We start from the raw sequence: 25,051 nt of genomic DNA on the forward strand, positions 1-25,051 counted from the left end.
CACAGAGTAGATTTACCTTGCTTCAACAGGGAATTCTCTAAGAGGATTTCTGGATTATAATTATTACCATAATACTGTGCCTAATTGGGAAGAAATGGCGTCTCTATTACTCAGATCCTTCTAAGCACAGGTACCTTTCTGGCTTTGTTTGAAAAGGAGTAAGTGTTTAAGGGGGAAAAATTCACCTTGTTAGGAGCACACTGGAAGGAAGCAGACCAAGGGTATAAGCAGCTTTTTCCATCTCTCTCTCTCGTGTTAGTAAGAACAGACTGTCATGCTGCAAGAAAAGCACTTCCTGCAGGGGCTTTGTGAGCTGGCTATTGACTGCCCAGAAAAGGTGCTCATACAGTCCTTGGCCATTAATGGGGGTGCATCTGCTAGATATGTGTGCTGGGGTGTTTTGGGGGAGGAGGGCACCACTTCAAGCTCTTTACCTCTGCAGGACGGTTGGGTAGCCCGACAGGCAGCATTGCTCAGTTTCTGGCCTAAACTTGTTTTCTTTTGCACCCTTAGCATTTTGTTTCCATGTTGCTTTTCTTGATAACAAGACATTGCTTCTGCATGAGCTTACTGTAGGTAGATAGTCCCCTGAAGATGCTATTTAATACAAGTAGTACTGCAGTTCACAGCCTCTATACTTTTACTAGTACCTACGGAATAAGGCGACCCCATGTAGCACCTAGGTTTCCATACACTGCTCTGCCTCCTAAACGGAATGTGAAGTTTCCTTTACATTTGAGCAAGAAAAGGTCTGTGTTTCATTCCTAAACTCAAATGTGGTATATGTTTTTTATTCTAATCTCTTAATTCCTATGAGCTGTGAATTGGTTTTTCTGAAATCATTAAAATTTTGAGAGAAAACTAGTAATTTTTCTTTAGGGCTGAAGTCGTGTTGCACATATTGCAGATGGTTACCAAAGGCAGTGAGGAGAACTCTTCCTCTGGTAGAATTAGTAATGAGAGTTAATGAATATTTGTACTGTATATGTAATACTGGGATTTTGATCATTAAAAGCTCTAGAGAAGAGACTAGATGCAGTGTTCTACAAGGTACAGTGCTTGCCAGCCCTTCTACTCATGCTGTAATTTCTTCACATGCTCCAGGAGTCTTGTCTGTGATGGGAAAAGAGGTTTGTTGACCAGACTGCTTCAGGTCATGAAGAAGGAACCAGCTGAATCCTCCTTCAGGTGGGTTCACTTTGCACTGTAACATGCCGGTTTGAGCTGACTGGGAGGTTAGTTTGTTTTCATACAGCTTAGAGCAGTTGCAAATGCTTGAAAATCATAAACTGTGAAAAGATCTGGCTTTGTTGCACTTGGCTACCATGGCAGTGCAGGTGAGGAAGAATGCCAGAGCTTGCACTGGGCCTTGTACCCCGTACAGTCAATGATTTTCCCCAGGATGAACAGGTCTGAGTCCCGCTTCAGACTGGAATGAAACAGATTAGGGAATTTGATGTAGATTATGGCTGGGATAAAATACCCCCCTTGCTTCAAAATTAAAACCTTATTCCTTCTATTTCTCAGGTTTTGGCAAGCAAGGGCAGTTGAGAGTTTTCTGCGAGGCACCACCTCCTATGCAGACCAGATGTTCCTGCTAAAGAGAGGACTCCTGGAGGTAATGAAGTATATGTTAAGCTTCCTCTGTAATGGATCTCCAAAGCAATCAAGAAGGATATTTCTGTAATGAATTCAAAAGGGGGTAAAAATGTCATGTTAGAGATTCAGTGGGAATAGAGCAGGTTTTGAAAAGTATTTGTGAATTCTGCATGTGGCAACCAGGTGTGGGATGGCCAGTCACATAGCCTGCATCGCTGGGAAGTTAATTTAGCGGAAGACTCCTGTGAATTGTTGTCTATAGTTCTGTCCTTTAAGAACTAACCCTGCAGATAAATGTTTTAAATTGTGATTAAATCAAAGTCTATGCTGTAATGCTGGCTCAGGCTAAACTGTGGCAATAACATGTTTTCCTCCCATGCCAGCATATTCTCTACTGCATTGTTGATAGTGAGTGCAAATCACGAGATGTGCTTCAGAGTTACTTTGACCTTTTGGGAGAACTGATGAAATTTAATATTGATGCATTCAAGAGATTCAACAAGTACATCAACACAGATGAGAAGGTAAATATTTGTAAAAGCTGTCCCCAGTGGGTCAAATTACGTGCTCTTATAACCAAATGTAACACTAAAACTCAGATGCATTCGCTGATTTTTGGTGTGGTTGTTGAGCGTGGTGCACTGTGAACACTAAGGAGAGAGCTTCCAAAGTCTCTTCACAAGTACGTATGTTGCTGGGTACACTTGTGTTTTCAGAGGTGCTCCCAGCTGTTCTGAGGCAGCAAGTGCTGAGCTGCACAGAAAACATTGTCCTGTTACATGATCAGGCAGGTCTAAGGTCAGGGCTCAAAGATGGTAGAACATTTCCTGGGAAGTCACTGGGTTTGGGGTTAAGCTGATAGTTGTGGACATTGAGACAGGCTCCAAAAAGTCTCTTACTGGAGCTTGGGGGAGGGTTCTTCATGGAGCTGACTTAAAATATTCATTAATATTTGATACTACAAAAAGACATATCTCATCTTTGTTATTTGAACTTGCATTGTAAGAAGTCATGGCTGGTGTAATTACCCATAAAACTGAGTAGCATATGTAGATCAAGAATGGGCAGCTCTCTGTGCAAAGTGGTTTCATGCTCTTGTGCACTTTCTGCATATAATATCAGCTGCTGGGTAGGTTTTGAGTTACCTCATGCTCTTGCTTGTATTACTGTAATGTTGCTTTGGTTGCTGTTAGGTCTGGCAGATGTTGGAGAATAGAAGCAGAGGTGTATTTAAAAGAAAGATGTATTTGATTTCAGGTTGTTTTCTGGTAAATGAGCTCTCACTTTCTGGAGAATCTGTCTTTATATGTTGCATGTGCTTCCTATTTGTTGATACAGAACTTTTTTAAATTCTCACTTTGTCTGAATCCCTCACTGTATTCCACCCTAGCCCTGTCTGCTTGTACAAAGTGTAGGAAAGCACAGAGCTGGAGGAACTACAGAGGCCAGCAGCCATGCTGTCTCATCTCCTCCTTTCAAAAACAAATAGTGTATGAAATCTTGGTCTCATTGAAGTGACACAAATTCAAAGGAGAATTTAGTGGCGCCAGGACTTTGACACTTTGCTGTTCTGTAGTGTTTTTAAGGTACTTGCTAGAGGGATGCTTTGGTCAGCCCACAGTGCCAGCACTGCCTTGGGCTGGATGAGACAGGCCCAGGAGTGTCTGTCTCCTCTTATTCTTGATAGAGATAACAAAAAGGTAATGACCCTGAGGATTTTGGCATTCAGAACCTAACTTTTTTTTTCTGAAGTGAAGAGGGGATTGTCCATGTCTGTGAAGCCTTGTGTTGAAATGCATGTTTTGGGTGCCTGTGCTCAGAATTCAAGGTGGTTTCTCCAATAACACTGAAGAACTATACACTTTGAGTGTCAAAAATCTGGAGAACACTTACAGTTGCTCTACTCGCCAGACCCTGTCTGTAGCTCTTTCTGCCTGGGTGCACTGACCTGTTCCCTTGTGCCAACAGGGTGATGGGTTTAGTACTTCTCTTGGCTAAATGCATTCTGAAAAGATTATGCAGTGCTTTTCTGTCAGACATCATCCAGGAGTGTTCATGTAGGATGAATTTTTTTGTTTGTTTTTTTGATGCAACACTAAAAAGTATTTCCCCTTAGTTCCAGATATTTTTAAATCAGATCAACAGTTCATTGGTTGACTCAAACATGCTTGTTCGCTGCATTACGCTGTCCCTGGACCGATTTGAGAATCAGTCTGATGCTAAAGGTAAGTAATAAGAAACGGGATGTGTGTGTTTAGGAGTGATGATGGTTATTTGAAGTCCGGGCTTTGAAAATTTTGGTTTTAGACAGAGGTATGCCACCCTGCAGGTTTGTTGCTACAGTCTGAGCACCAGTTCTTACTGCCGTATTGCTTGTGTCGGAACTTTAAGCACCTGATGATTGTCTTTTTCTTCTTGCTGCAGTTGCAGAAGTCCTGTCAGAGTGCCGCCTGTTATCATATATGTCCCAGATGTCCATGAGAATGTCCTTTCTTTTCCGTCTCATTAATATTATTCATGTACAGACACTTACACAGGTAAAGAGCTGACAGTACCTTTGCAGTTACCTTGCTGATACTGTGTAGTGAACTGGGCTGGGAGCAGGGAGGAACCTGGCTTCCACTGAGACCTGTGTTCCTTCTTTCTTGATACATGTAGGAGCACCCCCTCTGGATGCTTGCCATGAGCATGTATTGTAAGGACACGTGTACAACTGGTACCTCTATTTTGTTTGTTGTTAGCTTTTTGTTTTGTTTGATCTACTGTGTCATTTTTCCTTTTAGGAAAACGTCAGTTGTTTGAACACAAGTTTAGTTATCTTAATGCTGGCCCGAAGGAAAGAAAAGCTCCCTTTTTATCTGCGCACTTTGCAACAGATGGAATATACAGAAAAATACCCAGGCTTCATCCTGAACAACTTCCACAGTCTCCTGCGTTTCTGGCAACAGCATTACCTCAACAAGGATAAAGACAGCACCTGCTTAGAAAATGTATGTGAACCTCTTTACCGTAGCAAGAATCAGTCAGAGCAATATATCTGTCTACCTAGCAAAAATGGGAAGTGAGAGGTGGTGAAGGGAAAGAAGGGAGCAAGTTGTGCCCTCCGGTGTAACTTTCTGTAGTGTGTTTCACACCATCTTACCCAGTCAGATCCTTCTGCAAGCAGTCAGACTACTAGTTGCTGGGTAGGCGCTGGGTTTCCCTGCAGACAGGACCTTGGCTCTGGCACACAGCAGTGAGACTTGCCAGTGCTGAGAGGGTTTGAGAGGCAGGGCTGGCGAGGCAGGACAGAATCTAGCTCCCAGAGTAGTTATCACCTCTTAATTAGACTGTCTCCTCTCTTCCTGGCGGGGCAAACTGCAGGAAAAGTATCTAGTGTAGCTGCTAGAGGACAAGGCAGCTGCCCTGTGGAGAGCAGCCTGCAAGTTTCCTCTCCAGAGCTGGTTTGTCTCAGGCGCTCTGAAGAGGAAGAAATGACCTGTGATGAGGAGGAGACTCCCGTGTATGTGCCCTGGAAAGCTGAAGTGAGATTGCACAGGGTTTCCTCCTTGACTTTTCAGTGATAGGATGGCAGCTCTTAACAGATTTTTAATGTGTTCACGGAAAAGCTCTTCTGCTCTGGTGTGCACGTACACCACAGCACGCAGCCCCGTGGCTGTGACACGAGTGCAGTGCAGGCTGCCTCCTGTAGACGAGGGACCCGAAGAGGAGCAGCATTAGGGCTTTGGATGTCATCAAATAAGGAGCTTCAGCTCCCCAGGGAGGGGGAGGGCGCCAGCGTGGCAGGGAGGAGCTGCTCCGAGCGAGCGGTGCAGCCTTGTGACGCTTCTCTCGGGCTCACTTAGCGCCCGGCGCTGCGCGGGTCAGCGCTGGGCTGAGCCTGCTGGAGCTGGGGAGCAGCAGGGTGGTGAGGAGGGGCTGCAACACCCAGGCGCCGTGTCGCAGCGTTCGTGCCATCGTTTGACCCGGCCCCGGCGTGTCGGGCTGCGGAGGGGACGTGCTGCCGAGGCCAAAACTCTGCTGTCACTGCAGTTCAGGGTCGCGCCGCGCGTGCACGCTGCGGTACTCCTTGTGTCTTGGGCCACTGGTGGGGTGGAAATAAATTAGTTGCCCAGCGTGTAAAGGCTTTGGGTAGTACCCAATGTGTAGGGCTTCTGGAGGGGCCTTTTGGCCTTAAGGGAATGTTGCAGGAGGGGTGCGAGCAGGGCGGGTGTGCTCTCTTGGAGTCTTCCCTAGGAGTGGGAGAGGCTTGATGGGCAGCACCGCAGTGTCCCGGTTTGTGTTGGGACTGCACAGCAAAGTAGTTTGGGCTCGTGTGTGTGCGCGTGTGCTGGTCACAGGCAGCCCTGCCCACTGGCCCAGGCGGGCTTGCTGGGGCGGTGGGCACCCTGTGCTCTCAGCCACGGGTCCCGGGAGTCCCTGCGGTGCTGGCTGTAGGGGGTGGAGGTGGTTCAGCACCCGTGCGCCGGGGCGGATGGGCTGAGGAGTGAATCAGGTGTTAAACGGTGCAGCTGGGGAAGTCAGGCTGAGTGGGGAGCGACTTTCAGTTCTCCCTGCTGAGTGCCTTTGGGATGTGTCTTCTGCTGCACGTTGGTGCCTGTGGACCACGCTAACCAGCGTCTTCATCTCTTCCCGCAGAGCTCATGTATTAGTTTTACCTACTGGAAAGAGACTGTATCTATACTGCTCAGTCCAGACCGGACATCCCCCTGTGCCATAGTTAGCTACATCGATGAGGCATATATGGACATTGACAGAGACTTTTCTGAAGAGTAATTCTTCGCTCTGGCTTCTGATGGACAGCGCTTGGAGGGTACCTCGCAGCCCGTGGATTTTCAGGGATACGCTGTGTAGTGTGTGTGTGTGTGTGTGTGCGTGTGCGGCTTGGAACCGTGGAGCGTTACTGCATTGTTGAAACCCCAGCCCCCTCCTGGTCCCCATCTCCGAGCTCTAACGGATGAGACTTTGAAAGCTCTCTGGGTAACACATTCAGGGATGTATCTTCCAGTTGTTCTGGGATAAAAATAATAACCTGCAAAACCAGCCTCTTTATTTTTATTTTCCCCCTCTCTCCCAGTTTCAGCGTGGCTGGTCAGAGGGTTTTTTTGCTGACAGATGAGGAGATACCCTGTATGTGCCAATAGAGTTGTGGCTCCCTCATGGCTACCAAAATTAGCGAGTCAAAAAGCACAGAAATTGTCCTCCAAATGTGAGGTCCAAGGAGCCAGTCTGACTGGGACCCCGACACACCAGCCACAGGCAGAGCCACGGCGATGACCCCCTTCAGGTGTAACTCTTCTGTTGGGGTTTGGAATCAGGGGTTTAGGGTTGGTTAGAGTGTGAGCGTGTGCGTGCGTGCGTGCGTGTGCTTTTAATTCCTGAGAGCCCTAGCTCCAGTCACCTCTTTACCATCTACTTTTGGATCATTTGGTACTAAATCTGTGCGTTAAGAGAGAACCTCTGTTCCTGCTGTCTTTCCTGCAGATCCTTCCCATCTGAAGGCGTTTTACAATGCTGCGGAGAACAGAGACATTTCAGCAGTGGTGGAATTGCAACAGGGGTTGGCTTTTTCACAGAGCACTAGCATTAAAATGTACTAATTTTTTACACTTGCGGCTTGTCCCTTCTTGGGTAACTAATCTGGTTTTAAAATCCTTTTCAGGACCATTGCTCTCGATGCTAACCTGCTATGCCTGGAAGTCTTATGTCAGTCTCTGCTTTCAGTCTTTAGTATCAACACACACATTAATCTTGAAGTGCAATATTTACTGGAGATGTCAGTTTTTTTCCTGGATCAGTTTAATCAGAATGTGTTAAACGCTGGGAATAAACACTCCTGGTTGAAAGTAACTTTGTAGGATATGTTGGGAAAGGGGGAATTGGGTTTTGGCAGCCCTGATGGCCAAACCTGCACCCGCCCTGCCTGCTCACCAATGTTAATTGTGTTGCTCAAAGACAGTCAGATTCCCAGGAATGAAATACAGTCTGAAGTCCTGAGCCACTGCTTTTAAGTAAAAAAAAAAAAAAAAAAAACACCTGCGTCTTGCCACCCCAGCTGAAAGAAACCAGTTTTCTTTGAAACATGCATCTTTTTTTTTTTTTCCTCATAACTTATTTGATGCAATGACTTCAGCTCTGGAAAGGGACCCGTGAGCATGGATGTCCCAGAGCTGTAGCATTTTGTCTCTAATCGTTGCCAGCAGAATGAAACCCACTCTGAGGCTCCCTGTGCTGGGCCTGGATGAGTGACCGAGGCTTCCAGCCCCCGGGGCAGCACTTGCTCTCTGAAAGTCACCCCCCTCTCCTCTCACTCTTTGCTGTCCTGCCGGGCACTTGCGGGTCAGCACTTTGCTTGCAGGGTGGCCAGAGCTGCCGAGCCTGTGCATGAACCTGGAGCCTCACAGGAGCTCCTGGGGCTCCTTCTGTCCCCTGGGGCACAGAGTCCCCTGGGCAGACTCGGCCCTGCCCCAGTGAGGTTGTCCCGGTCGCACCCCTCGCGGCAGGGAGCTCCTTGCTACGGCAGCTGCAACTCTCTGTTCTTCATCAGGTCACCCCCACCCTGCCCCCTCCCTCCCCTGAGCTAGTTTCTTTCTCATCTGTACTTTTTTGTTCTTGGGTATTTGTGTTTTTGGTGTATCTTTGCTTCTTCTTAACTGTAATAGATGTACACTTAAAATAAATGCTTCAAATTAAAAGGCTTTTAAGTTAAGGGATGCCTTTTCCATAGTCTAGTTAATTGGTGCATCCACTGATTGCTGCTATAAACTTGCAGAGTCTCATTTACATCTCTGTATTTCTGTACCATACAGGTAGGGGCCAAGCCGTGCCCGTCCTTGGCTCGGGGCCTGGGGGAGGCTGAGCTGAAGCCTCGCCAGCCAGCCTGCCTTCTGGCTCCTGGGCCTCGGGAGCACAGGAACCTTTGGGCCCTCGCCTGCTCGAGGCCGCGGGGCTTTGCTGCTGCCTCGGGGAAGGGCCCAGGCAGGCGACCCCCCAGCCAGCGCCCGGGGAAGGCTCTGCCTGCTGGGGCCAGGCAGGACGGGGGGGAGAGGGTCACAGCCACCGGTTAGGTGGGGGCCATGGTCCCCGGGGCTCGTCTGTCCGTGCCAGCTGCCTCGCGAATCAATTTGAGAGGGACCGGGCAGCTCTGTCCTTCATCCTTGTTTTGTCGTATTTATGGAGAGGCCGGGGAGGAAGGGTCCTGCACGGTGCTGGGGAGAGCTCGCTGGCTCCAGCGGAGGTTGGAGCAGGCTGGGTGCTGGGACAGGGGTGGGACCCTGTCACTAACAAATCCTTCCGGAAGCCTGCACTATCCCCACGGATTGCTGACGTTCGTGCTGCCCAGATTAATGCCAATTTACTAACTGCAAATAAACATATTAAATGGAAACTATTAAAGAAATCTATTTTAAAGAAATGAGTGGAGATGTCTTTCTTTGCAGTCCCTTTGCCAAAGACCTAACACCCCTCTGCCTTGCAGGACAGGAGTTGGGGGGTTTTTTATGTTCTCCTGAGGTGTAATGGTTTCTGTTAGGCCTGTTCTGCCCTCCACCCTTAGCCCCCCCTCATCCTACCTCACCCCGCAGCTGAGAGGGGGACAAAGCGTGGTGGGAAGGGGTGAGGAAAGGGCTTCCCAAAATATTCCTGGAGCAAACAGGGAGAGGGGAGGCGTGTGCCTCTCTCCTGCCTGGCTGTGACCGATGTCCCCAGAGACCCCAGCCTGCCCCCCACATCTCCAGCAGCAGAGGCCAAGGCCCTGGTTACCCTGGGACAGACACAACGGAGCAAGTCCTGGCAGATCTGTGTTTATTCGCACGGTGCAAAGCTGGCAGTGGCTGTTGCAGCCATTACCTCTCCCGCTTCGAGCAGGCAGCTGGGGACCAGGCAGGGCAGGCAGCCGAGCTCCTACTACTCGTGCTGGCAAAAAAAAAAGAAGCAGAAGGGCTTAGGTGAGAGCCCGGGTCTGGGGGCAGGAGCACTCTGCCACCCTTTAAGTCCTGGCTTGAGTGGCAGGTGAGGACAGCGGGGCCAGGGCAGCGCCGGGCAGGATGAGGCCATGGGTAGGACTGCTCCTCAGGCTCCAGGGGTGGCAGGAGCCCCCAGCCCGGCTTCTCCCTCCCTGTGGTGGCGTGGCCTTACCTTGGAGGTGATGACCTCCCTGGTGCGGGCGCGCAGCTTGTTGACCTGCGTCTCGGCGATGTCGGCGCGCTCCTCGGCATCATCCAGCTCGTGCTGCACCTTGCGGTACTTCACCAGGTTGGAGTTGGCCTGCTGCTCCTGGATGGGGTGAGGGGAGAGGTGGGGCATAGCCGGGACACCAGGCTGACCTCGGGGCCCCTTGCAGCCCCCCCCTCCCCGGGAAGCCCAGGAGGAGAGCTGCAGTGGGGACAGGCACTTACCGCCTCCTCAAACTGGCGTTTGTAGCTCTTGACCTTGCTCTGCAGCTTGTCGATCAGGTCCTGCATCCGTGTCAGGTTCTTCCGGTCTTCCTCAGCCTGCAAGTGCCCTGGCCCCATTAGCAGGACCCCAGCAGACCCCCCAGCTCAGGCTCTGGCTGCCCAGGAGTCCCACTGGGGCCAGAGAGCACCGACCCAGCCCAGCCACCACCCCCCTGACCCCCAGCACCTAGCTCAGGTGGTGCCAGCAAAGGGCCAAGACCCAGACACAGAGCAGGTGGTGGACGGTGGGACAGGGAGAAGCCCATCCTGGCCTTGTTTGTCCCAGCACAGCACCCAGAACAAGCCAGGGCTGTGCTGGGCTGGAGTGGGGTGTTGGGTAACACAAGGCTCGCAGCAGAGGGAGAGCTGGGCCAAGGCCTGCTGGGCTGGAGCCGCTCCCGGTGCTGCTGTACCTGGTAGCTCAGCTCCTTGATCCTCCGCTCGTACTTGCGGATGCCCTTCTGGGCTTCAGCCATCTTCTTCTGCTCTATATCCAGCTCTCCCTCCAGCTCCCGCACCTACGGGCGAATAGAGGCCAGCTCAGCACCCCCTTCCCCGGTCAGATCACCTCCCTTAAACCAGAGCAGGCACAGCCAAAGCTAAGCCACCCCAAGCAAAGGCCTGGAGCCAGGCCCAGGCTTGCAGGTCCTCAGGGACCGCCCCTCCCTCCCCCAGCCTGGCCCCAAAGGGCCGGGACAGCAGAGCCCGGTGCCACAGGGGCTGGGGCAGTGCCAGGAGCCCGCTCCTAGGTGGCACAGCTGGGCACCTGCCCCTGCCACCTCACCCTGGCCTCCAGCTTCTGGATCTGCTTCTTGCCCCCCTTGAGAGCAATCTGCTCTGCTTCGTCCAGGCGCATCTGCAGGTCCTTGATGGTCTGTTCCATGTTCTTCTTCATCCGCTCCAGGTGCGCGCTCGTGTCTTGCTCCTTCTTCAGCTCCTCGGCCATCATGGCAGCCTGCGAGGTCAAGAGCACAGAGGCATCACCACAAGACCAGGCATCCCTGCCAGCCCCAGGGGCTCAGTGGAGAAGCCCTGAGACCCTCCCCTCTCCTCCCGCCCCCCGGGGTGCTGGGCACCCTCGCCAAACCAGCCAGCGCCATCCCCACTGCGCCCTTACGTCTGTGATAGCCTTCTTCGCCTTCTCCTCAGCGTTCCGGCACTCCTGCACCGCGTCCTCCACCTCGCTGCTCAGCTGCGAGATGTCGGTCTCCAGCTTCTTCTTTTGGTTGATCAGGCCCGTGTTCTGCCGACAGAGCAGGGCAGTGCCACAGGGACCGGCCGTTCACTGCGGCCAGCGGCCCCGCTGCCAGACAGGCTCCTGCTGCTCCAGTGCCAGCAGAGACCCGGGCTCCAGTGGTCCCTCACCTGGGAGTGGAGCAGGTTGACCCTCTCGGTGGCCTCCAGCAGCTCCTGCTCCGCCAGCTTCCTGCTCCTCTCTGCCTGCTCCAGTGCTGCCCGCAGCTCCTCCACCTCTGCCAGCAGCAGGTTGTTGCGGCGCTCCAGGGCAGCTGCCTGCTCCTTCAGGTCGTCGTTGTGGCGTTGAGTGTCATCCAACTCGATTTGCAGGTCCTGCCGGGCAGCGTGGGGTCAGCGGGGACCGGAGGGAGCCAGGGCTGGCAGCAGGGACGGCACCGAGCCCACCCCGCCCACGGCTGTCCAACCTTCATCTGGGCCTGGAGCTGGCGGACCAGTTTCTGGAACTCGGCGGCCTGGCGGTTGGCGTGGCTCAGCTGGATCTCCATCTCGTTCAGGTCTCCCTCCATCTTCTTCCTCAGCCGGACGGCCTCGTTCTTGGCCCGGGCCTCTGCATCCAGCGTGGCCTGCATGGAGTCCATGGCACGCTGGTGGTTGCGCCTGCGGGAGGGATGCTGCATCAGCCCCGGCCGCCCGTGGACACCCAGGCTGGGGCAGCCCTGGCAGGGCCGTAGCACCAGCTCTGCCCCTGCCACCATGGCCCAGCCCGGCCCCTCTCCACACGCACCTCAGGTTCTCAAACTCCTCATCCTTCTCCGCCAGCTTCCTGTCCACATCAGCCTTGATCTGGTTCAGCTCCAGCTGGATGCGCAGTGTCTTGCTCTCCTCATGCTCCAGGGCCCCCTAGAGACGGCGGCAGCCATGAGAAGGTGGCCCCCGGGGTGAGGGGATCTCCCCAGCCACCCACCCCAGCCTGGCCTTGCCCCCCAGCCCAGAGCTACGGGCAGCAGGGCAGGTGGGGCCACCCCCAGTGCCTTGCTGCGGTTGCACAACCGCTGAGAGTGGGGTGCCCAGGGGTGGCAGCCTGGCTCAGGACTGTCACCCCACCAGCACGGGTGGCAGCCAGAGCTAGAGAGCCGGCCACTACCTCTTGAGGGCAGCGGGCACATGCAACCGTCAGTGGGAAACAATGACCCACCTCAGCCTCCTCCAGAGCTGCCTGGATATCACTCTTCTCACTCTCCAGGGCTTTCTTCAGCTTCTCCAGCTCATGGATGGTTTTGCCACTCAGACTGATCTGGTCAGTCAGGTCAGCAATTTCCTCTGGCAGGGACAGCAGGGTGTTTGGTGAGGAATGAGTTTGCGGGGCCAGCCCTGCGCTGGTGATTTCTCCATTCCCCCCTGCCCAGGCTCAGCTGACATCCCCCCAGCCCCTTGGAGAGCAGCTGAGGTTGTGCCCGGGGACATTTCTGCACCCTGCCGGGCTCCCCTGCAGTCTGGGTGGAGGAGAGGGTATGGGGGAGGCATTATGGACCCACGGAGACCTGCTTGTCCAAGAGCAACACCCCCAAGCCAGTGTCACACCCCAGCCATGGCACTCTCGGCAGCAAAACACGCACCGTTTGCAACCAAGAGGCAAGTGACGCTGCCCGTCTGCCCAGAGTGTCCCCAGCAAGAGGGCAGGGCAGATGCTGGCTTCCTGCCTGGGCTGCTGCATCCCCCCAGGGAGGAAACGGCTGAGCAGTAAGGCCTGCTCCCTGCCTACAAGGGACCCCTGTCCCACCCCACGGCTGAGGACAGGGGAGCCACAGGCTGCCCGTGAGAGCAGGACCCTGCGCAGAGAGTCCAAGGGGAGAGCCTGAGCCCAGCCCTACCCTGCAGGTTCTTGTTCTCCCTCTTGAGGGTTTCCAGGTTGTCCAGGGACTCTTCGTAGGCATTCTTGAGCTTGAAGAGCTCTGTGCTCAGGCTGCGCGACTCCTTCTGCGATGCCTCCAGCTCCGCCTGGGTCTCCTCATACTTCTGCTTCCACTCGGCCAGGATCCTGTCAAAGTTGCGCTGCTTCTTGTCCAGGGCAGCGCAGGCCGAGTTGGCACGCTCCAGGTCCACCGAGAGGTCCTCGATCTCTGTCTGCAGCCGGTGCTTGGTCTTCTCCAGCGAGGAACATTTGGCATGGGCAGCCTCCACTGCCTCCTCCGCCTCCTGCAGCCGGATGGCCAGTTTCTTCCTGCCGATGGCAGCAAGGGGTGAGCGCTCCCAGCCCAAGCATCAACCCACCCCACTGTTCTAAGGAGAGGAGGCCACAGCCTGCCCAAACAGCCTCAAGTCCAAGCAGGAGGGTGCAGTCGGACCCTGGGGTCTGGGAAAACCTCACCCTTGAACAGAAACCTGCCATCTGCAGCAGACTCCTGCCATGAGACTCACTTGGCTTCCTCCAGCTCCTCTGTCCTCTGGATGGCATCCGTCTCGTATTTGGTTCTCCACTGGGCCACTTCTGCATTGGCCTTGGACAAGTTCCTCTGGAGCTCACTCTTGGCCTCCACCTCCTCCTCATACTGCTCCCGCAGCAGGTCACAGTCGTGGCGGGAGGCTTGCAGGGCATGGGCCAGAGCGTTCTTGCTCTGAGGAAGGGAGAGCTCATGAGAGGAGCAGCTGGCCACAGGCTCCAGAGCACTGGGCCACGGTGGCAGGACTGGGGGCAGTGGGAGGGAACTTCTGTTTCTCCCAGGCTAAGAGCTGCCCTTGGGGCTCCTGGGTGCATGGTATGTCCCACCGCCCCCAGCCCAAGAATCTGGACCACTGCCACAGCGGGACACACATCCCACTCCCTGAGATCTATGTCATGCAGAGGACAGCCATGCACTAGAAGCCTCACCTTGGTCTCTTCCTCCAGCTGCCTCTTGAGCTCCTCGATGGTCTGTGTGAATGAGGTCTTGCCACGGCTCAGCTGGTTGATGAAGGACTCTTTCTCCTCCAGAAGCCGACTGAGCTCCCCTGGGTTCAAACAGGGACAAAACAGCTCCTTTGGGGTGGAAAGGCTGCAATGTGCATTAGCCTGCACCCCTCAGAGCCTGCACCCTTCAGCTGCATGGAGCACTCCAGCAGTTCCAGCTGCATCCCCATCCAGGCAAGCTGGGGCCTATGGGCAGAGGTTCATGCCAGCAGCTAAAGGCAAAGTAGGCCAGCTAGAAACCCCTCCTTCTGCTGCCGGGGGTCACAGTGCATGTCCCAGCACAACTACCATCACCACGGAGGTCCTTTTCCTTGCCAAGATATACGGCACCTCCGCAAGGCCTGAGCGGAGGCATAACACAGACATCCCACTCCACTTCAGATGGAGCTCCTATTATAATTTTTTTTTTTTGTCTGTGGGAGGAGGACAGTCTGCCTGGCTGAACCACGGCTCCCCCACTCAGATGCCCCAGTGCAAGACCAGTCGCAGGGCAGCCCCGTGTGCCCTGGCTGCTGCCCCCACCTACCGTTCTCGGTCTGCAGCCTGCCCCGCTGCGTGCTCACGTCGTTCAGTTGTCGCTGCAGCTCGTCCACTTTGGACTTGGCCTCGCTCAGCTGGTCCTCGTAGGTGCGGCACAGCTTCTCAGCGTTGGCCTGCGTGCACCAAGCAAAGCCTGTGTGAGAGCCAGCTCTGCCCCGAGAGCACCGCGATCGCAGGAGGGGCTCAGCGACTGCATCACCCCGAGGCCTCGCTGCCCTGCTCAGCTGATCCCCTGTGCAGCAGGAGCTGCCAGAGCTCTCGTGGCTCTGCTAAGATAACAGTGGCTCTCTGCAGTCAGTCTCCTAGGAAATGTCTTCCCAGATCCTCCAGACTTGACTAGGACAAGCAGACCCTCCTGCAAGCAGTGTCCTAGTGATAGAGGGATAAGCCATACCTTGTGAAAAAGAGGGAATTTGCCACGGCAAAGAGCTACCTAGGACAACATCCCATGGGCATGGCTGTGCTGAACACACTGCAACCAATTGCACTGACGTTCACAGAGGAGCTGAACCTGCCCCGTCCAGAACCAGTGCCCACCTTGTTCTTGGTGAGATATTCAATGTTGGATGACAGGTCATCCACCTCCATCTTCATCTCGCTCTTTTCCTTCTCCAGCTTCTGCTTGACGCGCTGCAGGTTGTCAATCTGCTCGCTCAGCTCGGCCACACTGTCTGCGTGCTTCTTCCGCAGGGCGGCCGCCGTGGACTCGTGCTGCAGGGTCGCCTCCTCCAGGTCCCGCCGCAGCTTCAGGAACTCTGCTTCCCGCTTCTTGTTCATCTCCAGCTGCAAGGCCGTCGCCCCGCCAGCCTCCTCCAGCCGCTCGCTCAGCTCCTCCAGCTCCCTGGACACTTCTGCCCGCTGCTTCTCCACCTTGGCCCTGGCAGCACGCTCGGCCTCCAGCTCCTCCTCCAGCTCCTCGATGCGGGCCTGGCAGAGATAGAATAAGGTGGTAACCTGGTGAAACTCCGGCATCTTTGCTCCCCACAATGCAGCAGTGTCTCCTCTGATTCCGGGGAGCAACAAGCCACCGGCCTGGAGCAAATACTTGTGCTCTTTTGGGATTCTCTGGGGCGGGCATGCCTGGTGCTCCTTGGAAGCCTGGTTTGCAGAGCTCCTGCTCTCCTCTGTACCCTGCCATCAGGACCCAAGCTGATACTAGCCTTGCTTCATTGGGAAGCCTTCACACAAACAGCCTGAACCTGGGGCCCTGTCTCTGCTAGGGAGAAGCCCAACATACCAGATTTGGATCTTCAGGATCAGGGCACTGGATTTAACGTTTTAGACTAGACAGAGAATTACACCCTGGAGGCTGTTCCTCATGCTGGTGCTAGCGTTCACCTCATTAGTTCCTTCTTTAATTTTCGGTCCACCACAATTTGGCAGAGGGCTTTGTTTCTGCTAACAATGCCAGCTTTTTTCATCACTCTTCTGCCAGGGAGATGCCCCTATGGTTCAGAGAGAGACTGACCCAAGCAGATTCCCCAACACATTACATCTGATGGAAATTTAGGACTCCTGGGCTGTGACAACAGTTCTTCCCACCCTACCTGGAGCTCCTTGATCTTCTTCTGCAGCTGGGCCTCAATCACTTGCCCATCTTCAATCCTTGAATTCAGTTGACTCATTTCAAAGTCTTTCCTGTACAGAAAGAAGGCAGAGCCTCTGGTCAGACACACACTGTCCTGCCAAGTTCCTCTGGACCCTGAAGCCAGAGGAAGATTGTTCCCTGCACCGTAACACCCAGGTCCAGAGGACAAACAAACCCACAGAGGAAAGGGACCAGCAGGGATAAGAAGCAGCGCGTGGACTGCTCTGATGGAGGGTTGGAGTGGCCAAACTGGCAGAGAGCCTGGCTCTGGGTTTATCCCTATGAGGTCCCTAGGTGGTGTTCCCTGGTTCCCCAGTGAGAATGGGACATGAGTGATGAAACCTGTACTTGTAGCTGAGGTCCCAGCTCTGCCAGGCAAGTCTCTCCTCTCCAAGCCCATGTACAGCAGAAGGTCTATAGCGCCCTGATCTATTAGGCTGTGCAGCTGCCAAGCTCCTCAGCACCCCTGCATAGTGCCCAGGAAAACTAAGCCCTTGTTTTGCCTGGACTGATCATGCCCGCCGTGCTCAAAGCCACATCCCAGCAGAGGCCACACGTCCACCTGATTTAGAGGTGAGTGCTGGCCTGGCAGAGCAAGCACACAGCCCAGGCACATACCACACACTCACTTTTTGAGTTTCTCCTCCAACTGCTGTTTGTCATTCTCCAGATCCATTATGGACTCTTGTGTCAACTTCAGGTCTCCTTCAAGCTTCCGCTTTGCTCTTTCCAGGTCCATGCGGACTTTCTTTTCTTGCTCAAGAGAACTCTCCAGCTGGAGAATGAAGGGAGACAGGATAGGGAGGGAAAGGACCCTCAGTAGTCCCAACCTGCCCCGTGCCCACTGCTGTGGGAACTTCACCCAGCCCTGAGAGACAGAGCTGTTTCCTAGTTGGTCTCCAGTCCCATTCCCCCCGCCCAAGACTGTTCTCCATGAGGTACTCTAGACCACCCCTTGGTTCAGGGGCAGTTTGTCAACGGGCTTATTCATCAACTGTCCATATTAAATGGGGATCTGATAACGATCCCACCCTCCAGATCCCACTCAGGGACAGCCTTTGGGCTCTCCTGGAGGCGTGACTCAAACCTCCCTCACTTCACTGTCAGTAGCTCATGACTCACATCATCCACTTGCTGCTCCAGTTTGACCTTGGCTTTGGTCAGTGTGTTGACCTTGTCTTCCTCAGCCTGCAGGTCATCCAGGGCCTGCTGATGGGCCTCTTGCAGTGCTTTCTTCTCTTTCGTCAGCTTGGCAATGATCTCATCCAGAGCAGCCATCTCTTCAATCAGGTTTTTCACCTAAATCAGTGAGGTCAAAAATTGAGCGTATCATCTCAGAGAGAGGGGATGCAAAGATAATACAGCAGCCTGACCCATGAAAGGCCGGAATCCACGATCAACAGCAGCTTGGCACCACAGCATCAGCCAGCCCGTCTCCCCCTGGCCAGGCTGGTTCCAGCAGGTGGTTTGTCGTGCCCCAAATCACTTGCCATTGCACAGAACCCTTTGCCCATACCTCTCCTGTGCGATATGGCAGGACACCAGAGGGTTTTGCCCTCTCCCACACCACTCTGCACTCTGCCCTGCCCCAGCTCCCACACTCCAGCAGCCTGGTCCCTGATGTTTCTCTTTGGTGTCCCTACAAGTACTGAGGCCCCAGGGCAATGAGGCTGTACTCTGCAGGGAGGGTCAGTTACCTTGTTCTCTGTGGCATGCTTCTCCTTCTCCACCTTGGCCAGCGTGATCTCTAGGTCATCAATGTCCTTCTTCAGCTCTGCACACTCATCCTCCAGCTTGCGTTTCTTGGCTGTGAGTTCCGAGTTCATCTCCTCCTCATCCTCCAGACGCTCTGTCAGCTCCTTCACCTTGGCCTCCAGCTGGATCTTAGACTTGATCAGCAGGTCACAGCGTTCCTCTGCATCTGCCAGGTTGTCTTGCTCCTGGGACAGACACAGGAGAACCAGTGCTCATCCACTGCCCCAAGAGCACACCAGCAGCCATGCTGTCCTGGCCCCAAGCTGAAGCTCTCCTTGTGAAAGGAGCAGAGCAAGCCCAAGGTGCTCAAGTGTGCAAAAAAAGACAGCTCCAGCCACTGCCCATTTTGAAGGTCCATGGGACAACCACTAACACTAACCGGGGCAAAAGAGCTAACAGCAACTAAATATTTCCAGAGGAAGGAAACACTGGGCTGACACTTCCTGGCACAGAAATGGCACAGATTAGACACAGCTTAGCGAGCAAAAATTGCCATCCGTCCCACCCCCTTGTGAAATCACCCTTTCCAGAGCCAGGGGGGCACAAATCCCTACACCAGCCCTGAGATGGCAAGTCTGTGACGTTGCTTCAGGTTTGCACCAAGTCTAACATTGCATTTCAGATTGTGGCAATGAGGGGGTCTCAGAACTGCGAGAAGCTGAAGGAGGGATCTAGCACGCTCTGCTCCTTCTGCTGGTGGACCCTGCACTACTTTTTCACTTTCAGAGAGAGGGTGAGGCACTCACTGCCTGCAGCTGGAGAGCCAAGTCATTCTTCTCCTGAATCATGGAGACCTGCTTCTCTTCCAGTTCCTTCCTCTTAGCCTCAGACTTCTCCAGAGCCTCTTTTAGCTTCTGGAACTCCTCCTTTAGGTTGGCCATTTCCTTCTCAGTCTGAGCAGACTTGAGTAAAGGCTTGATCTTGAAGAACAGCTTCATCCAGGACCAGTTCTTGACAGCATTGAAAGCCCGGATGTTCCACTGGATGGTATAGAGGGCTTCCCTGGAGGGGAACAGCACAGCATAATCGTGGGTGTAAGATTCCCCACATCCCATCCTCACTGCAGCAGAGACCTGGCTTTTGCAGGCCTGTACATGCCTCTATTCTCCACCAGCCCGATAAATGGCAGTATGGTGAATGAATGGCACACTGTCTGCACGCTGTAATGGCCCTAGAGGGATGGGTGGTGTGGCCTCGCTTTCAGGTCTTATCACACTGCATCCCTCTGAATATTCCAGTGGAAACCAAAGGCTCCCCGCTACCTACAAACACTGACCCTCCCTACCAGGCCCATGCCAGACGTCTTACACGTCTGCCTCCAGCCCTTCAGGTCAGGGCCATACGCAACCACTGCCAGCCACAGGCAAGCCCCACAGGTCAAACCCACAGAAATGTGCAGAAGGAACAAGGAGACACTCAAAGTTCTGTCTCCTTCCCCCTGCCCCCAACTCTACCTCCTGCTGATGATCCTCTGATACTCAATGCGCATGAGGTGCCCACGGATTCTGGCCTGCAGCATGGTCAGGATCTTGGCCAGACGCTCATCTCTCATCTCTTCCAGCAAGCCCAGCAAACCAGCCTTGAAAAACACCTGCAGGCATGAGAGTGAGAACAGAGTCAACAGCAGAGAGGACAGAGGGCTCAGAGGTCTGTCGGGCAGACCTGGGCTACACGTGGCCCGGAGCAGGGACACACAGAGCAGTGAGGGCTACGTGCTGCAGGTTTCAGTGCTCTCCCTGCATGGGCACACACCCACGCTCTGCTCCGGTTGGAGGTGCACCCACACAAGGGACAGGCACAACTGGGCACCAGATCTCACTGCCCTGAGCACAACGCATTCCCCAGGGTGGGGCTAGCTGCTGTGCTGGGTGGTATGAGGTCAGGCAGCAGTGACCTTCTGCTCAGACCTGTTTCTTTTCAGTTGGCATCTTCCTCTGCCCTCCTCAATCCCTTCAAGAGCCACACACCTGCAGAGCGCAGGGTTTCAGCAGGGCTGTGGTCAGGCAGAGAGCAAGCTGGGCACAGGGAGAAAACTGGGATTGCAGAGAGACAGGAGGGGCAGTGTTTCCCTCCCAAGGACCAGCTGTCTGGTCTCACCTTGGTATGACCAAACTTGTACTGCGAGTGGTCCAGTTCCAGGGAACTCAGCAGCTTTTCTGTGGCCTTTCTGCTGTCCACAAACTTGTCATCTGGAATGGCTGCTGGATTCAGGATACGGTAGCTGCGGGGACAAAACAGAGGCAGGACATGCAAGATAACCCCAGCACAGCATTGGTGGTTCCATCATCATCCCTGTACCCCAGTCACACCAGTTTCCCCTGGAAGCATGTCACTGCAGCACAGGCTGGAGCCATGTATGAACCAGGAGCTCCAGGGCACAGTATGGGCTGTTCCATAGAGCAGACAACCAGGAAACCAAGCAGGGTAGAAAGGGCCAGCCTGGGGAATGGTAAAGATCCCAAGGGCAGAGAGAAATATGAACCGAGATTGGAGGACCTGAGCCTTGCCACCACCTGCTTGCACCAGCCCTGCATTCAGCACCTCAAACATCACCAGTCCTGCTGTCTCATCATGCCTGGCGCCAAACTATCCATGTCTGGCATCACAGAGCCAGCAGCAGAGCTATCCCGAACTGTGCATGCACTGGGCACGTTGTGGTGGTTCAGGCCAGCCCTGCACAAGCTGGCAAGCAGGTCAGATCCAGGGAAGTCTGTCTCCCCTCACAATATGTGATGGCTGCTGAGCAAGGGAGAAGAGGGATTTACCGCTGCTTGAAGTCTGCGTAGAGGATCCTGTTGGGGAATCCCTTACGGCAGATGCGGATACCTTCAAGGACACCGTTACACCGCAGCTGATGCAGCACCAGGAAAGCATCCATGGCTCCTACGGGTGAGAACAGAGATGGAGCAGACATTCAGCCCAAGAGGACAGGGGGAATGGAGCTGTAGCATGGGTCTGAACTCTGGAAACAGCCCATGGTTTTGAACACGGGTATTAATCTGTCCTGTAGGCCTATGCTGAGCACCTGTGCTGCAGCCTGGGCCTTGGATGGTAGATGTCAGCCTGAAAGACTCATCTATATCTGCTGTTATACCCAAGTGCAAGGCAGCCCAACCATCAACACACAGCCAAAATGGGAGCCTAGCAAAACTCATTCTCCTCAGTAGAGGAGACTGGCACAGGTCACAGGGGTTTCCACACTGGGGTGGGGCCAGGTCTCAGTGGCAGCAGAACTCCTGCAAGAAAAGTGTTGGGGAGAAGGTGGGTGCAAGTGTCGCTGCCAGCTTCCACGTGTGGATGTCACCCAAGGGAACGTGCAGGATGCTGTCTCAGTCCATGCATACCTGGGGTCTTTGTCTCATTGGGAATGATGCAGCGGACAAAGTGGGGCTGAGTGGAGCGCAGGTTGGTCATCAGCTTGTTGAGATTCTCCTGTAGGGCAGACAGGGGGGGGATGAGGCATGAAGGGACAGCTCTGCTCCCCTACAGCACTTCTCTCCAGCCCCTTCCCACCACAAGCAGGGAGCATGCAGACACTGAAAGCCCCTTACCACTCTTCATGAGAAAGGGGGAATTTCCTCCTGCTTGGCTTCTCTCTGTGCTATCCTGCCAACGGGCTATCCCCAGCCCCATAGCAGGACCATGGATGCAATGGCAGAGGAGACTGGGCTGGCAGATTTGCCAAATGGCACCTGCAGGTTTTGCTATGCCAGAGAGGAGCCAGGTGCTTCCCAAGTATTTGTAGGTAAAGTTTTGCTGCAGGGAAGAGCCAGGAGCACAGGACTGAGCATATTCCTGGTATACAGCTCTGCTGGTGCCCATCAGCCCTGTGCTCAGCAGCCTGCAAATCTAGTGCTGGCATCCATACTGGCTGCAGTCCTCATCTCATCAGGTTTTCCCTGCACCTCCAGTTCTGCCCACACCCTCTGGCTGTGACAGAGGGCCCTGCTGATCCAGCCTAGGTCTCCTTTTCTCTCCAAGGCACTGCTCAAGCCAAGACATGGCCCTGCCTTTTCTTGTGGGAAAGGCATCTGCACCCTTGATCTTTCCAGGCTGCCTTCTGCTCACGCAGACTCAGCCTGTCCAGGACCCACTCAGGGAAGGGAATGCTTGCCCACAGCTCCACGCAGACACCTTTCCCCAAGCCCTGTGACTTGTCCAGCAGGAAAAAAGTCACACATCTCCCTGAACGGGGGCTCCGACACAAGCACTGTCCTCTTTAGCACCCTGTCACCACAAGGCTGTCATGGCAGGACACAGCTTTGGGCTCACACACCCCTCTGGGCTGTTTTCCAGTTGCTTAAGCTCTGGGGTGGACAAATAACTCCTGTGGTGAGCATGGGAATGAGGGTGTGTGTTATCCTGAGCTGTAAAATAGCTCAGATCACCTCCCTGGAGAGGACAACAGAGAGCTGCCTGCTCAGAGACCTGCAAGATCCTCCTCCATTTTCTTCTGCCCAAAGGCTGTCCTTCCCGCCGACAAGAATGAGGAGAGAAGTAGCACAGACTTAAAGTGATGTTCATGTAATACATTATCTAAACATCACTACAAGTCTTAACTGCCGCTCTCTCAAAGGCGAAGGAGCTGCCGAGCAGCGCAAGCATCACGTGGGCAGAAGCAGCACAAGCCCCAGCTCAAGGGAACCACTGCTCTCCCAGCCTGGAGCCTCGTGTCCTTCCCTAGCAGCACGGGGCTGGGACTCTGGGCGAGGGTGTTAAGAGCTTTTGCCTAGTGGTGGCCTTTCAGGCCCCAGGAGCTCATGTGAAAGATACCCCCGAGTCTTGGCAGGGAAGTGGGACACTGAGCATGCTTCCCTCATGGCCTTGGATGAGGGGCTGGCTCTTACCTTGTGTAGCTGCGACACTGTTTGGAAAGAAGCTGCCTTTTTACGTTTCTCCTTGGTCCCTGGCTTGTGAGATTCCTCTGTTGGGTTGAAATATTGATTAATTACATCAGCAAAGCGTCTGCTTGGCTTGAAGGACTCAAGAGCACCCCCAAACACCCCTGAAATGCCCACAGCACCTGCTCTCTGTAAAGCAGAGATGGTAGTGCCCTGCTGCAGAGCAAAGCCACAGACCATCAAAAACATCTCCCACAGCACCCAAATCTGGGTGTTGCCCCTCAGTTCTTGGGAACAGGAGATCCCTTCGCACATCCCAAGCCATAGGACCACCAGGACAGCTCTTACAGCACCACACAAGCTTAGCCTGGTCCTAACCCCCCACCTAAAGACCCTAGGCCAGCACTTCATGTCCAGAGTACCCACCCATCCAGGTCAGAGAGGTTTTTGGGGTTAACGTGGGCCTTCCCTTTGCTCAGGCTGTTAGGTGCAGCAGGGCATGGGGGTGAGGAGGCGTTATTGCAGAGGGAGGGACTGAAGTCAAAAAAGGGGTAAGGTTGTTCCTCACCTGAAGTAGAGCTTACGTAGTTCTCATAGAGGGAGGCCAGAAGCTTGTTTTGGGATTTTTGGAAGACAGACACCACTGTCTCATTCAGGGGGTCCTTGTTCTTGTCCAGCCACCCAATGATGTTGTATGGCACCTGTCACCAGAAGAGAGGTAAAGGTAAGGACAGCCCTGCAAGGGGGAAGGTGTGAATCCTGTTGGAGAGCTGACAAGGGACGTACCACACCAGCATAGTGCACCAGCTCAAAGTGGGCCTCGTATTTCCGCTTTTTATCTGGCCGGGGCTTCTGGAAGTTGGGCGACTTCCCAATGTGGTTGTCATAGAGCTTGGCTTTGAATGACATGTCAGAAGCTTTTGGGAACATGCACTCCTCTTCGAGGATGGACAGGATTCCCATTGGCTGTAGGAAGAAGGTGGTATAAAGAGGTCTGAGCTCAGTGTTGCCATCTCCCTTCCCAGAACGGGGGATTCTCTGTGCCACTAAACAAGGCGAGGCAAGGCTTGACTTGGGAGACTTTGTCCTCATTCAGGCAAATGGTGCAAGGCATTGACCGTGGGTCAAGCTATCACTCATGTATTCCAGGCTGCATCTGACCTCTGGTCAGAATGGGACTGGCCAGGCCTCCAAGAAGCTGAGGCTTTCCCAGGTCTGCAAGAAGTGGGGGCTTGCCCAGGTCCATCGGACTGTTGGGAAGAGGAGATCTTCACCAGTATCCTGACAGGTTTGCTCCCTTCAAAAAACTAGGTGAGTTTCCTCCATGCAGTGGTGGAAATCTTTTATAAAAGCTGATCTGAATCAGCAAGTACTCAAGGAAGAGGCACTGAGACAAATGGGTAGGAAAAAATGGGCAGAGATCACTATTCTCTGGAGGAAAAGGCTACACCAGGTTTTGTCGCTCACTGGTGGGTAGGAACAGATTTTCTGTGTTTTCATAAAGTCAAAACTTGTGACAAAAAGGACTCAGTGTGATGGAGGCTCTGAGCTCTAAGTGTGGGGAAAACAAAGTTGGGCTTTTGCAACTGAGTGAGGAGGGAATAATTTAACTTCTGGTAGCAGAGCACCTCTCACTGTTCCAGTCTTTGCAAACAAGCCACCTACCAGAAGTACCGTTCCTGTGCCCTGAGTCATGCTTTACCTTCTCAATTAGGTCAATGCAAGCCTGCAGATCCAGGCCAAAGTCAATGAAGACCCATTCAATGCCTTCCTTCTTGTATTCTTCTTGCTCCAGGACAAACATGTGGTGGTTGAAGAACTGTTGCAGCTTCTCATTGGTGAAGTTGATGCACAGCTGCTCAAAGCTGTTGTACTGCAAGAATAAAACAAACCCAAGTCAGAAGGAAGAGCTTCAGATGTGAAGGGATTCACTCTTCTGCTTTGTCTGGCTGTGAAGAGTGATCTCTCCTAGGCTCAGCTGAATTGCTACCAGAGCAGGTAACCAGGAATCGTTGGAGATGCGCCCACAGCAATATTAGAACAGTCCTTGTGAGCTGCCTGTTTGCTTCAGATAAATTAATTCAGACAAGAGCTCTTTTCCTTCCCAAGGCCAGCAGTTTCTTGGAGGAGATAGAGCTGTCAGTCAGAC

At 53.7% G+C, this 25,051-nt stretch overlaps 2 protein-coding genes across 6 annotated transcripts in view; one reads left to right on the forward strand and one right to left on the reverse strand.

Moving 5' to 3' along the window:
* Positions 1-9,013, forward strand: part of LOC104369189 (transient receptor potential cation channel subfamily C member 4 associated protein) — a 38,730-nt gene extending 29,717 nt beyond the window's left edge. For 4 of the 5 annotated variants that reach the window (XM_042800857.1, XM_042800860.1, XM_042800861.1 and 1 more), the window contains 7 exons: positions 1,105-1,188; positions 1,528-1,618; positions 1,983-2,123; positions 3,716-3,824; positions 4,024-4,136; positions 4,383-4,589; positions 6,238-9,013. In XM_042800857.1, the coding sequence (XP_042656791.1) occupies positions 1,105-1,188; positions 1,528-1,618; positions 1,983-2,123; positions 3,716-3,824; positions 4,024-4,136; positions 4,383-4,589; positions 6,238-6,375 (883 nt within the window). In that variant the 3' untranslated portion in view covers positions 6,376-9,013. The remainder of the gene's footprint in view (positions 1-1,104; positions 1,189-1,527; positions 1,619-1,982; positions 2,124-3,715; positions 3,825-4,023; positions 4,137-4,382; positions 4,590-6,237) is intronic. The other variant, XM_042800859.1, reaches the window with a different exon arrangement.
* Positions 9,014-9,385: 372 nt separating this feature from the next.
* The window catches only part of MYH7B (myosin heavy chain 7B), a 28,464-nt gene continuing 12,798 nt past the window's right edge, over positions 9,386-25,051 (reverse strand). Inside the window, exons 15-42 of the mRNA XM_042800896.1 lie at positions 24,605-24,775; positions 23,689-23,868; positions 23,471-23,603; positions 22,909-22,985; positions 21,406-21,493; positions 20,827-20,944; positions 20,159-20,282; positions 19,516-19,652; positions 18,808-19,063; positions 18,004-18,246; positions 17,429-17,605; positions 16,936-17,081; positions 16,266-16,356; positions 15,256-15,645; positions 14,705-14,831; positions 14,101-14,219; positions 13,650-13,846; positions 13,103-13,452; positions 12,427-12,551; positions 12,016-12,131; positions 11,696-11,888; positions 11,400-11,603; positions 11,152-11,277; positions 10,819-10,989; positions 10,448-10,552; positions 9,996-10,091; positions 9,736-9,873; positions 9,386-9,513 (exon numbers count right to left, since the gene is read on the reverse strand). Coding sequence (XP_042656830.1) covers positions 9,505-9,513; positions 9,736-9,873; positions 9,996-10,091; positions 10,448-10,552; positions 10,819-10,989; positions 11,152-11,277; positions 11,400-11,603; positions 11,696-11,888; positions 12,016-12,131; positions 12,427-12,551; positions 13,103-13,452; positions 13,650-13,846; positions 14,101-14,219; positions 14,705-14,831; positions 15,256-15,645; positions 16,266-16,356; positions 16,936-17,081; positions 17,429-17,605; positions 18,004-18,246; positions 18,808-19,063; positions 19,516-19,652; positions 20,159-20,282; positions 20,827-20,944; positions 21,406-21,493; positions 22,909-22,985; positions 23,471-23,603; positions 23,689-23,868; positions 24,605-24,775 — 4,407 coding nt within the window. The 3' untranslated portion in view covers positions 9,386-9,504. The remainder of the gene's footprint in view (positions 9,514-9,735; positions 9,874-9,995; positions 10,092-10,447; positions 10,553-10,818; positions 10,990-11,151; positions 11,278-11,399; positions 11,604-11,695; positions 11,889-12,015; positions 12,132-12,426; positions 12,552-13,102; positions 13,453-13,649; positions 13,847-14,100; positions 14,220-14,704; positions 14,832-15,255; positions 15,646-16,265; positions 16,357-16,935; positions 17,082-17,428; positions 17,606-18,003; positions 18,247-18,807; positions 19,064-19,515; positions 19,653-20,158; positions 20,283-20,826; positions 20,945-21,405; positions 21,494-22,908; positions 22,986-23,470; positions 23,604-23,688; positions 23,869-24,604; positions 24,776-25,051) is intronic.

This window comes from Tyto alba, unplaced genomic scaffold (genome assembly GCF_018691265.1).
Source record: "Tyto alba isolate M040663 unplaced genomic scaffold, T.alba_DEE_v4.0 Super-Scaffold_33, whole genome shotgun sequence".
Lineage (NCBI taxonomy): Eukaryota > Metazoa > Chordata > Aves > Strigiformes > Tytonidae > Tyto > Tyto alba.